Consider the following 16,764-nt stretch of genomic DNA (forward strand, 5'->3'; position numbering starts at 1 on the left):
ATGTAAGCTTCCTCTAAACTCCCACCTCACCCTCCTCCCCACTACTCCGGCCAGGAAGGGAAGTGGCGCGGGATGCTCTAAGCCTAAGCATGCATCAAGTCATGGTGCCGGGGACCTTCTGCTCTAGAAGCTGGGGCAAGTTTCTCTTCCTTTTGTACTGGTGTAGAGGAAAGCCGTCCAGAGATCACTCAGGCCTCTAAGTGCCATTAACATCCACAAAAGACGTTTGTGTAGCCCAACGGGCCCAGGCTTCCTGACCAGGAAGGGGCAAGCAAAACAAATTCTTTGGGCAATAACAGAGCTCCTCTGCACTTCTTGTACAACTCACTGCAGAAAGGAGTGCTGGATGGATATCTGGGATACTGGACAGACACGGTCCCCACACTACATAGAGTATCTTTGCGTATGTGTTGAAGGGCAGGCACTGCGTTTTCTTCATCTGTGAATTCGCAGAATTGAAGCCTATTCCTGGCATGTGTTATGCCCTTGTACTTAGCTGTCGTACAGGTGGTTCCTCCCTTTATTTTCTTCTACTTCCTACCCAGGAAAGAAGGTCAGGTGGCCTCAGAACTCTCCAGATCGACATCCAGGAGATCGTATTCCCAAGCCCCTTCTCTTAACCCACCCAGCAACTGAGAGGCCCAGGCACACTAAAGGGAAAGACCAGGGCCACACCCGCAGGGCTTGGCTCACTGTGTGGCGTGGCTTTTCCGTGGGCATAGGGGAAAGGGAGCATACCTTGTTTGGAATGCACTGGCACTGGTCTGTAAGTTCCTGCTTTGCTGGCAGAAATGCAGACGTTCTACTGGCATGAGCGGGTACCAATGATGCTGCAGTACTTCCAAAGCTATGCTGCTCTGGGCACTAAAATCCAGAAAGAGGCTTTAGGATATGGGGTCAATTCCAAACATGATGACATTCCCAGCACTGACTCTCACCAAGCTAGACATGACTGGAGTTTCTTGCCAGAACTTCCTTCTAATAACCAAAGGTTGACACCAACCTGTGAAAGTCCATAATGACTTTGCCCTTTCACTAGACCCCTACATTTTTATTACACTGACAACACACTAGAAATGCATTAAATTGTTGGTTTTGGTGAGAAATTCTAAAGCTATTATAGGTGACTTTATGACAAGTACAGTAATATCAAACGTTTACAAGAATTACAATTGCTACAATAAAATACTTTATACAAATAACATTGGTATATGTGTTTCAGGAACAAATTTTAAAATAAAAGAATGTAATTTGAACTTTTAGAACATCGTTTAGTTCAAAAAGATGATTATAAAGGCATGCAAAAGTAGAAAATAAACTCTTTTTATGCTCTAAGGTAGTATGTATTTAATCAAAGTATGTGTATCTTATTCCAGTCCATTGTTCTTTATTCAAAAGTCTCCACTGCAACAGACAAGTGATGACTTTTATAACTTATCCAGTGTGTTCAGAACATGTGGGGATGGCCACATGAAGTGAAATTTGGTTACAAAGCAATGAACTTTTTTTCTGTCAAAAAATAAATCCAGATGGCCGTCTGAAGAAGATAAATGCATCCTTTCCTCTCAATATCATTTACCAGAGTCCTTACCACAGTTTGTAACTCTGAATCTGCAGTTTCATGAATTTGCAATTTCATATTTCTGAATTTGCATTTTAGGGGGAAGTGTTCACACATTACTTTATATACTGCAAATTATATATGCCTGGAAAAATATTGTCAGGATACAAAATTAAAATATTGTCTGTGGTTATTTATTGTGATGAGATCATGGTTGATATTTATTTTCTTCTATGAAGTTGGCTGTATTTTCCAAATTTTATATAGTAAACATGCATAACTTTTCAAACAAAATAATATTTTGAAAATGTGTGTAGCATTCTAATGCTTGTGAGCACAGTAGACACGGTAAGAAAAATAGCTCCCAGAAAAACTGGGACTAGTTTCCTGTCTTTACCACTAGTTCTATCACATTTACTCTCTGCAGATTTAATGATTAGCTGTTTAGTTATCATCATAAGTTTCCAAGTCCACAAGTCTAAAAATTACATTAGAATGAAACACACAAGATTATCACCAAAATGATCCATTTATGTCCTATGATTTGATATGATTTTCCAGCCAGTTCCTGTCCCGTGCCCCGTGGGTTCAGTTAGATAATCAAGACCTATTCCGAGCTCACAGTTTTGCTCTGGATAACTGATTCACTACTTTAAGACTTTAAAAGCATGTCTCAGGCTTCACCATAAAACTGCCCACACTTTCCAAAAAGTGCCTACAGAGAACATAAGATGTACAAGTAAGGATCCCCTGCTTCATAAAACCTCTGGTTTTGATATGACACATATTTAGTTAATAAACCCTCAAAATTTTAATCATCTTTCTCCTTTATTTTCAACAAATGTTGCTGCTTTTCTCCTCTCTTCCTCTTTATTCTTCATTCTCTCTGTCTAGGTCTGTAGTCATGAAATCTGACTGCTTCAGAAAGAGAAACCCTAATTAATAGCAGCAAAGAAGTATATTTATAGATTATCCTGAATAAATTTCACTTTTGAAATATGCTATAAAATATTATTAACAGAAAGGATGTCTGATTTGAAATTACAGGACAAAATTAGATTTTTAAGCGAGTACATTAAAATTTGCTGAGTTGAAATATTTTTCAAAAAATATAGTTGATGCCAAAATTAGAGCAGACGCACTTAAGTATCTTTTATATAACTATTTACCTTCCAAAATATATATTTCCATTAAATGTAAATATAGCACATATCCATTTCCTGTTAACGATTAACAGAATGGTGATGTCCGCCCCCAAATACTTATCAGCAGGAAAATAAGCAGTCTTTTGTTATTTTTTTCCAAGGTTGGAGATGATTTCCTACCTTATTTTTCTACTCTTTAAAACCAAATCTTTTTCAAACACGATTTAAAATTTTTTTTCATGATGTGTGGGGTCATGTCACCGCTTTTAATTATCAAGCCACTCCATCGAATCCATCACCTATTTCCTTAAACAGTTTTCTCATAATTCAAGTTGGAGTGACTATTGGTCAAGAGTATAATATTTAGGTACCTCAAAACATCATGTTGTTACTTTTCAATCAGGGAAAATTCATATTTTAAAAGCTCTCACATAAAAGAAGCATAATTAATTAAAGAAAAACTTCTGGAGAATTCACATCTTAAAGATTTAAATGTGTGCCTCCAGGAAGTCTAGGTATTTCAAGTCTGTAGATTGCCATTCTAAATTACCTTTTCAGATATTTATAGAAAGATATTTGGCTGGCTTTCCTTGCAATGAGAGCCATAAACTGGGTTGGAGATATGGTTTATAAAACCAAGTTACATTAGCAAAACATATAATTTTTACAGACCTAGCTATGCTTTGAGTCAGTTGATCACATTATTATTCTACTACCCAAAGTGAGTGATAGAAGTTAAAAATATTTTTGAACTACTAAACTATGGATAAATATTCTTACAATTTTCAATGGTAAGTTTAGAACTTCTGGGAAATCTGACCCAAAGAATAACATTTTCACCTTTTACTTTTCATATGTTCTTTCTGTAAGACTTTTCAGAATTAATCCCTTTCAAACACCAGTCAACAAGTCAAGAAACAATGTTTTGACATCTTTTACAAACAAAGCACTAATCATAAAAGAAGGGTACAAAAGTGTAATTCCCCTCAATGAGTATCAAAGGTAGTTGAATAAATTAAAGGCAAATACAACTATATCTAATAATATAAGACACACACATGACCATTGCAATAAGAGATGCAGAAAGTACTGAATTTAGTGGGGTTTTTTAATGGAAGGTTGGTACAAGAAAGTAATAGTTGTAGAGTTAGGTTGAGAATATTAAGAGTGAGAGACTAAGAAACTGAATTTCTAATTTGTTGCAAACAGGGAGTAACCAAAGGCTTTGAGGGTGAGATGAGCAGAGGACCGGGAATGTGCCTTATTCACGTCAGCCAGCCTTGTTGCTTAGCACAATATCTAGAAGATCAGTGTTTCTGAATAACAGATGTTTAGTGGAAGAAGGTAAATGAACCTACAAAGCAGTGATGCAGAGACTTACTCTGGCTATGTGGGGACAGGGAAGGAGGATGACACAATAATACGACGATCCAAGCACGAGGTAAAGGTGGACCACGGAGCTAACAGGAGAGGGGAAGATGCAGGTGAAAAATCTTTCACAAAGGAAAACTGGCCAGGAAGGGTGACGGCTAGGAGAGGGAAGTGAGTGAGAATAACGTACAATCACAGACGTAAAACCCCTGTAACTGGAAAATGCTGATGCTACCGTCAGAGCGTGGTTTAGTGAGAAAGGCATAAGTTCTCTTTTACTCATGTGGAGTCCAAAGTGAGGCCATATCTTTCCTGAAGTTCAAGATGAAGCACTGGGATTAAAACTGTGACAAGAGACGATGGGACAGCCCCATGAGGGGTCTCTTGCTTGGAACTGTTTGCTCGCTTGGCTTCAAGAGAAGACATTCAGTGCTGCCCTACACGTGACTCTACAGCCCAGGCAACTGGCCCTCTACAGTCTTCACACACCAAAAACTGAGCTTACCTTAGGGTCTGATATCTCACAACACGTTTCTTGAGCTATGAAGTTCGAGTTACAGTAGATTTGAAGTTGGTGAATTTCAACCTATTAAAAAATTAGTAATAAGATATATCATTAGTATTTTTCTTTTTGAAAATCACATTTAGGCATTTGAGAACGATGGTAATTTAACTGGAAAGAAAAAAAAGCTAATATTTATACAAATAGATCACTGGCAGATATTTTGGTTTTTGTTTAATTTAGGATTCATGACTTTATGGACCCTTTGAGAAACAGAAATGGATTCGGCTGTTGAGATAAATCTATATGTAAAGGAAATCAAGTAATAGAGCAATTGCAGATCTCTGCTCCTTGTTTCAAACCATCAAAAAGAAGTATTTAATTAAAGAGAGATAATGCACTATGATAAGAAGAAAAAAAGGTATTTAGTTTTTATCTACTTTTCATAGATACTGTCTAATCACCTAAGGATTTTATGTTACATGGCATACTCTTGAGCATGACTCACAGTATTTTTACAAAAAAAAATTGATTCTTCTATTTGCTCAGCAAATCCACATTTGTTGGCATTCGGACATGAAATTAAAAGTAGTTTCAGGAAAGTACAATCATGTCTTCAAGTGCAAGATCAAACAACCACATCAGAGAAAGTAAATGGTACAGACAATTGACAAAATTTCAATATGACAGAAGCACAGAGAGGCTGCTTCAAATTAGTTTGTGGTTGTAAATGTAATAATTTAATTAATAATCTTATGATGATATGACATATAACATAGGTCAGGAACAACCTCTTTCCTTCCCCTTCTCCCCGCCTTTCTCTCTCTCTCTCCTCTTTCCCCATCTTTCTCTGTCTCCTAATGTAACAGAGCTAGATTATGTATTTCTTTGAGGTCAGTAAGTACTTTCTATAGTAAGACCCAACTATAATAATATAATAATCCTATGATAATAGAAAGCAGATATCTGAGGTTAGCTCTGAATCTCTAACCCAACACCAACAAAGCAAGAAAGGAGGGGAAAAGCTGTAACTATTACTCTACACTGAGATGAACAAAATCAATTCAGCTCACAGAAAGCATTAAGAATTCCAGACATCTTCTGGATTCACGAACAGCCTAAGATTTGCAGCCAATGCAAAATTCTGAGATGAAATGAAACTTAATGATTTCTCTTCTGTAACTTTTTGCAAGGTTACTGAAGTAAACTTTTATTTATAAAGTTTAAATACACTGTCTTACATAGTCTAATGAAACACCAGGCAGTAACATACCCATTATGTAGAATGAAGAATGTAGAGACTCCAATTAATTAATATTCTCCTTAACTAAAACTAATTTATCATCAACACTGTTATCTAAATAGTCAATAAATACTGAGATTCTATTATGTATCATCCACTGTGCTAGGGCCTTCATATGAATTATTTTACTTAACTGAAGATAGATGATCAATTTTTCATGGATTAGAACCTAATAAAGTACCCATGACACTGAAACTACAATCAGCCTAGTTTAATTATGCTTTTTTAATTCATTAGTTGCTTTAGAATCCTTCACTGACATAGTGCTTTAGAATGAGAATGCACTGACCCTGTCACGCAGAATTTTTTTGTTTAAAAAAAAATTCTTTTATCAGTTTTGTCACCTATTTCTCTGCACGAAAGCACACGGGTAGTATATGCAAAATAAAACCTAATCATTAGAAGGTTTTTTTTGATAACTTACGTTCTGAATAAACAAAACATTTTCACGTTACAACAAATCTTATAAATCACAGAGCTTGTATGGAGATAATAAAAATATTAGTTTACTTAGAGTTTTAGTAGGACCAAGAATCTTTAAAAAATAAAATACGTATTTTTTTTGTTTGTTTAACTTAAACAGTGACTCTTCTAAAAGCTCCATCATCGTGACATGGCTTTAATATTATTTCTTAAGTGAACTAAGATTCCACATTAAACTATGAAAGTGTTGTAAGACTATAATTTTCCCATTGTAGCTTTTCATCAGGACTCACAGTGATATTCTTCAGCCTCAGGTTGTTACCTTGAGTAAAAAGTTAATTAGACACGGGACACAACACTCAACCTTGAGACGGGAGCTTGGAGTCAGGACCCCACTCCTGGAATAACTTGCTCCTCTCTCATTGTCATCTCTCCCTCAAAGGTTATGAATTTATCTTAATCCTCATGTTCTTTGGTTCTTGCCATTCCCCACTTTGCCCTCTCTAGTCCTGCAGGAGATCAGATTCCAGTCAACACCAGGGCTCCAGCAAGGGCTGCCGCCACCCCTACTCCTGTTACTAGAATCCCCTGAAGATCACTTCCCGTCTACCTACACTCCACCCACTGCTGGAAGTCACACGTCTGAGGTTTAGCTGCTGGACTCCACTTCCTCCCTTGACTCTGGAGAGACCTTTCTGAAAGGTCTGTCTAGGACTGTTGTCACTACAATTAATACTGTGATTATTATTGACAGCCACCATTTACTGACACATACTTGATCCATCTTTCTGACACAGACTGAGCCTTTAAGATCTTTGAGAGAGGAGATTTTGTTGTTGTTTTCTGCTCTTTTATGCCAGGTTGAACGGCATGTCTGGCCCTAAATAAATAAATGAATACACAGAAAACTGACCACATATTATGCACTATGGCACATACGCTATGCAATTATAACTAACGAGTCTACCAATATTATTTTATAATTTAGGATACTGAGACTCAGATAAATTAAGAGTGAGCAAGATAAGTTAGCAGATCATAAGAATTAAGTGGGTGAGCTAGGATTTACAATCACATCTGTCTGATCCCCAAGCAAGCTCACTCTCCCTGATGCCATGATGTCTTAAGTCCAGAACTGGCTTCTCCTGCTCTGGGGTATCTTGATAATCATCACTGAACCCTCGTTATGACACTTTCACTGATTTGTTCATTGTGTCTAAGAGAAGACAGTTTAAAAATAATATTTTATTGGATATATATATATATATATATATACACACACACATATATATAATATCTATCTATCTATCCATCTGTCATCTATCTCTGATGCCTTCCACAGGGGCCTTTAGAAATAATATGCTGGCTAAACATGTATGTGCACAGAACCGTACTTTTGAAACAAAATTGAACTGTTAAGGGCTTCGCGTTAACAATTCCTATTGGTGTCCTGCATTCAGATTATTTTTATGGGTTTTCCCATCATTCCACCCATAAGAAAATGTGAAGTCATCAAATTTAGATATATCCCCCTTTTTAAAGATTATAGGCCTTTGGGAAATTGATAATAAATCTGTACCATGTGAGCATCAAATATAATTTTTAAAGAAACTTTTCATCTGAAAGGGTTTTACTAGACAATTGTTCTCATCCAATGACCTACTGTTGTGTTTCAGTCCAACAGAACTCTAAAGAAACATTATAAGCTAATGAAAAATAGTCTGCAGTACAAACATTTGTGATTCTGAGGATGAATAAATAGCCTATTGTTCTTGAATGAAAACACCAGATGATCTGGAACCGTTTAACTTAAATTTCATCTTTTTCCAGTCCTTTCTATTCAAGACATAGGAACTTAGACCAAGCTTACTTTTGTATAATATTTTCAATTTTTACTAACAGTTAATTTTAATAACCTTATTTTTTAAGGCATAACCTAGTTCTTTTAAATTCACAGGCTACAGAAAAATCGGTGAAAATAGATAGAAAATAATATATGTAAAAATATAGTTGGAGGGCTTCCCTGGTGGCACAGTGGTTGAGAGTCCACCTGCCGATGCAGGGGACACGGCTTCGCGCCCCGGTCCGGGAAGATCCCACATGCCGCGGAGCGGCTGGGCCCATGAGCCATGGCTGCTGAGCCTGCGTGTATGGAGCCTGTGCTCCACAATGGAAGAGGCCACAACAGTGAGAGGCCCGCGTATCTCACACACACACACACACACACACACACACACACACACACACACACACAAATATATATATAGTTGGAAATACATAGCTATGCTTCACACATCTGATAGCAAATTAATTTAAACAGTGTTGAGAAGGGAATATCTTATACAGTTATTAAAGGAAAAAGGTTTTAATAAGATATTTTATTTTAATTTATAAATGTTACTAGCTAACAACTCACGTCCACAGGCCTGCCATCTGAAGCTCGGGTTGCAATAACAGTCCTTCCGTGGAAGTCCACAGTGCCCTTTCCATCAATATGCCGGCTTGCAACTAAGTTACAGTCCGCATAGACTGAAATGGCCTGGGATTGTATACTGAAGCCAAGTTTATGCCACTGACGATCAAACAAAGGACGGAGTTCTCGATTTTTAAAAACGTAGTTCAACACATCTCCCTCCACAGCTCGGAACATAAATTCCACCATCTTCTTTCCACCATCAACTGCTATAGAAACCTGCAAAAATGCAAATGATCTTTAAGTGTTTGAAATTCAGTTTTAAAAATTATTAAAGCACACAAATCAAAACTCAAGGTGCTACCATAGGACCCAGCAATCCCACTACAGGGCATATACCCAGAGAAAAGCATAAGTCAAAAAGAGACATGCACCACAATGTTCACTGCAGCACTATTTACAACAGCCAGGAAATGGAAGCAACCTAAATGCCCATCGACAGATGAATGGATAAAGAAGATGTGGTACATATACACAATGGAATATTACTCATCCATAAAAAGGAACAAAATTGGGTCATTTGTAGTGAGGTGGATGAACCTAAAGTCTGTCATACAGAGTGAAGTAAGTCAGAAAGAGAAAAACAAATATCGAATATTAACGCATATATATGGAATCTAGAAAAATGGTACAGATGATCCTATTTGCAGGGCAGGAAAGGAGACACAGACGTAGAGAACGAACTTGTGGACACACAGGGGAAGTGGAGGGTGGGACAAATTGAGAGAATAGCATTGACATATATACACTACCATGTGTAAAATAGCTGGTGGGAAGCAGGTGCATAGCACAGGGAGCTCAGCTCGGTGCTTTGTGACCACCTAGAGGGGTGGGATAGGGAGGGTGGGAGGGAGGCTTAAGAGGGAGGAGATATGGGGATATATGTATACATATAGCTGATTCACTTTGTTGTACAGCAGAAACTAACACAACACTGTAAAGCAATTATACTCCAATAAAAAAATAAAATAATTGAAAAAAAACTCAAGCTGCATGTTAGTAGAACTGAGGTACTCAGTAAAATATTTTAGATGATACTTGTGTCCATTGGATTTGTTAACATATAAGAACAGCAGGGCTTCCCTGGTGGTGCAGTGGTTGAGAGTCCGCCTGCCGATGCAGGGGACATGGGTTTGTGCCCCGGTCTGGGAAGATCCCACATGCCATGGAGCGGCTGGGCCCGTGAGCCATGGCTGCTGGGCCTGCGCATCCAGAGCCTGTGCTCCGCAATGGGAGAGGCCACAACAGTGAGAGGCCCGCGTACCGCAAAAAAAAAAAAAAAAGAACAGCAAACAACCGCTACAAAAATGGTTTAAATATGGGATATCTGGTGAATGTAATATGCTCCTTTCTTGAGAGGACATCTAGGAGTGTGTGTGTGTGCGTATGTGCATATGTGTGTGTTTTTATCTAAGTATATATATAATTCTGTATTAGTGATTCAAGAATTAAATGTTACTAATTTAAAAACAATAAGAAATAATCACTTCTCTTAGCATGGAAACTGAGATCAACTTCTTTAACTTTTGATGCTTTGCATGGTGCAAAGAAAATACATTTTCATAGAGAACATGTTCTTTCTGTTCAAGTCATATTTCCATCTTAATACTGTGACTATATAATAACATATTAAAAGACCAGTGAAATGAAAAACATTTCAATGGATATGTATGGAAATAAACACAGATGGATGGTGCCCAAAAGTAATTGTGATGTTTACTTCCCCTCCCTGGAGCACCTGCGTCCCCTCCTTTCTGCCCAAATGCCACATCTCCCACAAGTATTCCTAGACCCCTGCTCTTCTCATGTCCCATCTGGGGGAGCCGTCCTTTCCATGCTCGCACAGTCCCCACCCAACTCCAAGCTGTCCTCGGCCACCACACTTGTCACCTTGTGGTTATGCTCCAATAGGCTGTTCTCATACATGGCATCCCCAGACCTATGTGCTCCCTGAGAAAAGGAATCATGCTTTGCCAGTCTCTTATCTTTGTCACTAACTCGCATCTAGCATGTGTTCAATTATTTTTATTGATGGAATCAATATTTGTATCTCATCTCTTAATTTACTAAGGATTTTCAGAGGAAACAATGAACAGCTTTAAAATGATGTATAATATCAGAAATAATAGGGAATGAAGAAGTCGTCAGTGAGCGGTCTTGGTGTCAATGAAGCAGTTGTAAAGGAAGGGTAGTTAGAGTGTCTTCAGACAAAAATAGGAATCTAGTAGAAAAAAACAAACAGAACAACAAAACAAAAACAGAAAACAAACTAATCTTGCCTCACCCACCAGGCTCTCCCATTACAAATCTCAGCAAGCTCCTTCTAACTCTGAGAATACTTGCATTTCCCTGTGGATGATTCCACTAAAAGACAGAATAGTCGTGCATGAGGTCTGCTCCCAAATTTATGCCCACAGATCCAAGATTCACCTGGCCTAACCCCACCAGAGGCCACAGATCAGTACATCTCTCCGGTTCCTTACCTGTGGCATATTCTGCTGGTTTAAAACCTGCCACAGAAACCACCGTTCCTTTTTGGTGCTTCTTCGTACCCGAAACATGGCTGCTATGGCGAACTCCTCAGGAAGGCCTTTGGGAAACACCTTACTGTGGGAGAAAAACAAAGAACCATCATGGGAAAACTGAAGGCAAGGACACAAAATCTCGGTATGAAGGTCTCTGCAACACAACATCTTAGTCACATTTTCTCAATGAATTTAGAATTCATTATGCATGTTTACAGCATTCTACCAAATGCATACATGGACGCATCCACGTCTACTTTTACCTATGGATTTTGTATCCTTGTTCTTTCCCTTTAAAATATTTCCTGGGAAGGTGTTGTTAAAGCTTGAGGTGTGTAAAAGCGAGTGACTATAGTACTATGGGGCGATATTCATTTACTGAACAAGATGTTCCAACAGAATCTCAGAATTCACTGCAGTCTGGCACACAGTAGACATTTATAAAGGAAATAAATAGTACCCCTAGGCTTTATCGGTAGACAGAAGTACAGAGCATTTCAAAGAACACTGCTAGCAATTAAATGTATACTTCCAAAGGACTTTTGTCATATTAAACCCTTGCAAAATGAACTCCTAATTCTGATTTCCTAGTAGGTATCAATTTAGGACTGAAACTAAATATAATAAAGACATTTTAGCTTATTTTTTATTCTTACAGAAAATAAGTAAGTTATTTCTAGGTAGCAGAGAGAAGCCTGAAGACAGTCCAAATATGTTTCTGTCTCAACCTTGTTTCAAAATACTGGTCTCACTGGATCCATGAAGAAACTTGGGGAGAAAAATTCACCATGAACATAAATCATATTTAGACTTTCATTGGAAAACATGGAGAGATACATTCCTCCACGTTGACTTTTAAAGTTATCTGCATTGTATGTAAAAACTCTGCAAGGCAGGAATCTTGCTTTTCTTTTAAAGAATCATGAGGAATAGTAGGTAAGAATTCTCTTAAGGATTAACATAGCCAGAACTTGTTTATATAAATAAAACATCATACATTGAGATGGTTAACTACTCACTGGGAATATCACACCAAGGTCCACTGAAACTGACAGCCAGACTCATGGAGAATTCTGAAACTTTGGTTTTACACTTTGTGTTAGAGAAAAAGTCACAAGTGGTAGGGAAATCAGGAACAAATATGAAAAAAAAAAAAAAGCTATGCTGGCCTAAAGTTCTTAGTTGGTTAAACTCACGCGTGCGCGCACGCACACACACACACACACACTCTTACGTATATAGTGTATAAATGTAGGTACATGTACATAAGCATACCTCAGGGATATTGCGGGTTTGGGGCCAGCTCACTGGAATAAAGTGAATATCACAATAAAGTGAGTCACGGGCTTCCCTGGTGGTGCAGTAGTTAAGAATCTGCCTGCCAATGCAGGGGACACGGGTTCATGCCCCGGTCTGGGAAGATCCCACATGCCGCGGAGCGGCTGGGCCCGTGAGCCATGGCCGCTGAGCCTGCGCGTCCGGAGCCTCTGCTCTGCAAACGGGAGAGGCCACCACAGTGAGAGGCCCGCGTACAGCAAAAAAAAAGTGAGTCACACGAATTTTTTGCTTTTCCCGTGTGTGTAAAAGTTGTGTTTACACTATGCTGGACTCTATTCCATGTGCAACAGCATTATATCTAAAAACGTACATACCTTAATTTTTAAAATGCTTTACTGCTAAAAAGAAATATGCTAACCACCATCTGACAACCCAGGGTTGCCACAAACCTTCAATTTGTAAAAAATCCAGTATCTATGAAGTACAATAAAGTGAAACACAATAAAAGGAGGTCTGCCTCTAAATATATATAAACTCTAGTTTTACCTTCTTCATTAACCTGCTTACCCCCAGTCCGGAGGCTTTCTGGCTCTCAGCTCTTGTCTGGCTGGCTGAAGAAAGAGGAGGCAACCTGGGGCCTCATTTTCATCACACACACACACACACACACACACACACACACACAAACACACACCCCTCTCCAGCCTCCACAGAGGCTGGCTGGTGCCTCCCCGGGATGAGCCTCTCCCGTGCCGGGGAGGTACCCCACCCCACGGGCCAGCAGCACCCCGCCCTGCGGTTCCGAGGTTCTAACTTCCTCCTCTCTGCTGCCTGTGACCCCACTGCTTCCCGTCTTCTGAGAATGTATTATGTCTGTCTCTGTGGCTTCATCTCCCACTCTACAGTCATTTTTGCACTTCAGAGGATAAAAGTCTATTTCCATCTCCCATCTCTCCCTCACCTATGCCCCTCTTATCTCGGTTTACAAATGTATGCATATCTTCACCCTCTCCCCTGCTGTAAAACAGACAAAACTCCCTCCATCCTCGATACAGCATTATATTACCCTTCCAGGTATCCACCAAGTTTCTTAAATGAAGACTCTGAACGTCACACTGTCACAGCCCTCCGCCCTGAGCCTTCCTGCATTCTAAAAGCAATCCCGTGGGCTCTCGCGTGGCTGCTCATGGTGCGCCCCTCTTCCCGAGGCAGGCCATCACGTGAGTGGTCTCACCCAATCCGCGAGGGGGCCTGGGGCGGGGTGGGGGAGCCGCGGTTCCCTCCAGAAAGGAGCGCGCCGCTGCGGGCAGGAGGGGGAGCTGCAGCGGCCGCCCGAGGGGAGCTCGAGACGCCACAGGGCAATGTTGGAGGAGCCCGGACAGCGGCCACAGCCACGATGGCAAATACAGCCTAGCTTACCCAGTCAAGAAGTTAATACAGGAACTGGATGGGCTTATCTCCAAATGGGATTTCCACCCATAATGAATAACTGCGGGATTTGTACTGGGGATGGCGAGCAGATCAGAAAATGTGACCTTCGGAATTCAGGCAATATCCCTGCTGTGGAAGCTTGTCAGTTTTTTTTGGCTTTTGCTTTTAATTAGGATGTTGGGAAATAATGAAATAATGAAAAGAAAACCCCATTTTAAACTTCAGGAATTCCCCCCTCCCCCTCTGCCAAGCACTGCAAGGTCCATCATTTCCGGAGCATCTGGAATGTTGAAGTACCGACGGTCATTCTTCACCCTCGACCTAAAAAGACGGCCTCCCTCTCTTTCGGTTTCCGCCCTTCACGCGCCTGAATCTCGTCCCGAGGGAGAAAACCCACGACACCAGGGGCTCTCAGAGCACGCCTGCACCGAGACAAGTCCCCGAGTTCGGAACCCCTTTGGACCACTTGGAGGAAGACTGTCATATGGGTTCCAATGCAGATTTTAGGCCGAAACTTGGTGACGGGAAGGGCCCCTTGGGTACCTCTTGAAGAAGGCGAGTGGAAACCACTATGGTCCAGGCCATGGTCATCATCGCCTGGACGGACGGCTCGAGTGACCCACCAGGCGGCACAGTGGCTACAGTGAACTGAATTCTGCAGGAGGATGTAACCGGGTCACAGAAGAGGCCGGAGGAGACTGGGCAGCTGGAGGCCGGTCGGAAGGCCGAGCTGGTGAGTCTTGGGGAGGCCCTTTCGGAGGCTCTGTGCTGAACGAGGAGGGGGCACTGAGCCCGGGCCACAGACAGGCGTGGACGTGCGGGGCTGCCTGGGTTGACGGGGGCGGAGACCGTGCTCGCCATGGACAGGCCTCAGCGGGGCCGGCATCCTGTCCAAGGGACGGTGCCTGTGGTCGCCCTGCAGGATCTCCTGGGGCCAAACCCAGGCCTGTCTCCTCCCGCCACACCTCCAGGCCAGGCCGGGCCATCCACCAGTGGGACACAGGGTCCAGCCCCAGAGGACTGTGTCCCAGGCCACTGTCCCCGGTGTCCAGCCCCAGAGGACTGTGTCCCGGGCCACTGTCCCCGGAGTCCAGCCCCAGAGGACTGTGTCCTGAGCCACTGTCTCTGAGCTCGTCCTCCCCCACCTGTGCTCCTGCATGGCCCCTCCCGCCTCCATGCCATCCCAGGGGGAGTATCTCCCCAGAACCAGTGCTACTGGAATCCAGAGGTCTCTGCATCCTGCCCTTCACTCCTCACCCAGGGACACCATCACCCAGATGGCTAATGGTGAGTGAGTTGGGCTGCAGGCCAGGTCCTGTGACTTCCGATGCAGAATTCTTTCCAATATGGAAAGCCGTTAGGGGTATTCAGTACCATGTACCCTGTGATTTGCTGGTAGTTCCGTGAAGTTCCGGTGTGTCACTGCCGCCCTGATAGCCTTGTTCACGCCTACTTAACAGTGCTGGTCACCTTAGCCACGTAGTGACTATTGGGTGTCAGTGGGCGGCTGGAACCCTTGGGTCAGCCTTCAGCTCCCTGCCCACCTCTTGTTCCAACAGACACTCCAGGGACGTCACTGGTAAGCAGTAAGGTTGGTGAAGAGACCCCCCCCAGGCAGTGGGAAGAATAAAAGGGGGCACTCTGTAGGGTCAGCTCTGGTCAGCATGGCCGCCAGACTTAAAAACCTCACCCAGAGTGAGGAGGACAGGAGAGACCTGGCACCATGTTTAAGAACCCAGAAGGGTGACTTTGGAAATGTCTGTTTTTGTTATTGGCTTCTGATCAGCACAAAGACAGATGTCTCTGTGCTCATCTGTTATTAAGGTCCTGTGGGTAAAACTGATAAGAGCAGTCAAAATAAAATAATGTAAAATGAAATGAAATACTATAAAATGTAAAGTAAAATAAAATAAAAGTATTCCCAATCACCTAATCCCCTGGCCTCTTCTAAATCCTCACTCCACTTGGTCCTTCTGAAGGTTTTAACACTGAAGACATCCTGTCTTCCTTGATATAAACCAAGAGTCACAACCACATGGCTCTAGGGCCCAGCCAGGAAACTGGAATGTAAGCTTCCTAAGGTTCTTTGTCTATCCTATTCACCAGCATCTAGAGCAGTGCCCGCACAAGGTAGGCACTCAATAAGTATTATTAAAGGAATCAATTAATGAGCTGAATTCGGATGTAAGAAGTCTGTAAACCAAAAGAAAAATAACATATGTTCCCATCTAAGTCTAGCCTTTAGTTTTAGTTTTTCTGTCTTGGATAGAAATGTGCATGTAAGAAATTTTCACTTTCCTCTTAAGAATTCTTCAGTAAAAACAAATAGAGCAAGTGAGTTAATAACAGCACTGTTACCCCTTCTCATGTAGAGGACACACACATTAGACTAAGGGAAATGCAGAGCCCAGCCCTTCTACAGGGGCAGCTGCTAATTAGCTACAGCTAACTCTTACCATATGGGGAAGTGGGTCCAGGGTTGCCAGTTCATCCCATTTTTCAAGACAAGCCAAATACCCAGATTTTTATCTGAAAAGTTTAGAGTTTTAATTTTGGCAACTATTTCAGATTTTTCATAAACACTGTCCAGACCAACATTGTGCAAAAGCAAACAAATCAGTGACTGCTAGTTAGCAAAGCTGGATCTACACAAATGTTTGCTGAATACCCAGAGAGGCTTACAAAGATGGGAAAAGGAAGATTCCTGCCCTAATCAGTTCTTAAAATCAGTTAGGAGAGGAAAATTAGAACT

General features: G+C 41.2%; 1 protein-coding gene across 1 annotated transcript in view; it reads right to left on the reverse strand.

Moving 5' to 3' along the window:
- Positions 1 to 16,764, reverse strand: part of COL19A1 (collagen type XIX alpha 1 chain) — a 352,005-nt gene that overhangs the window by 298,597 nt on the left and 36,644 nt on the right. Inside the window, exons 4-7 of the mRNA XM_065888668.1 lie at positions 11,262 to 11,385; positions 8,722 to 8,997; positions 4,583 to 4,663; positions 739 to 864 (exon numbers count right to left, since the gene is read on the reverse strand). Of these exons, the coding sequence (XP_065744740.1) occupies positions 739 to 864; positions 4,583 to 4,663; positions 8,722 to 8,997; positions 11,262 to 11,385 (607 nt within the window). The remainder of the gene's footprint in view (positions 1 to 738; positions 865 to 4,582; positions 4,664 to 8,721; positions 8,998 to 11,261; positions 11,386 to 16,764) is intronic.

This window comes from Phocoena phocoena, chromosome 12, assembly GCF_963924675.1.
Source record: "Phocoena phocoena chromosome 12, mPhoPho1.1, whole genome shotgun sequence".
Taxonomy (NCBI): Eukaryota; Metazoa; Chordata; class Mammalia; order Artiodactyla; family Phocoenidae; genus Phocoena; species Phocoena phocoena.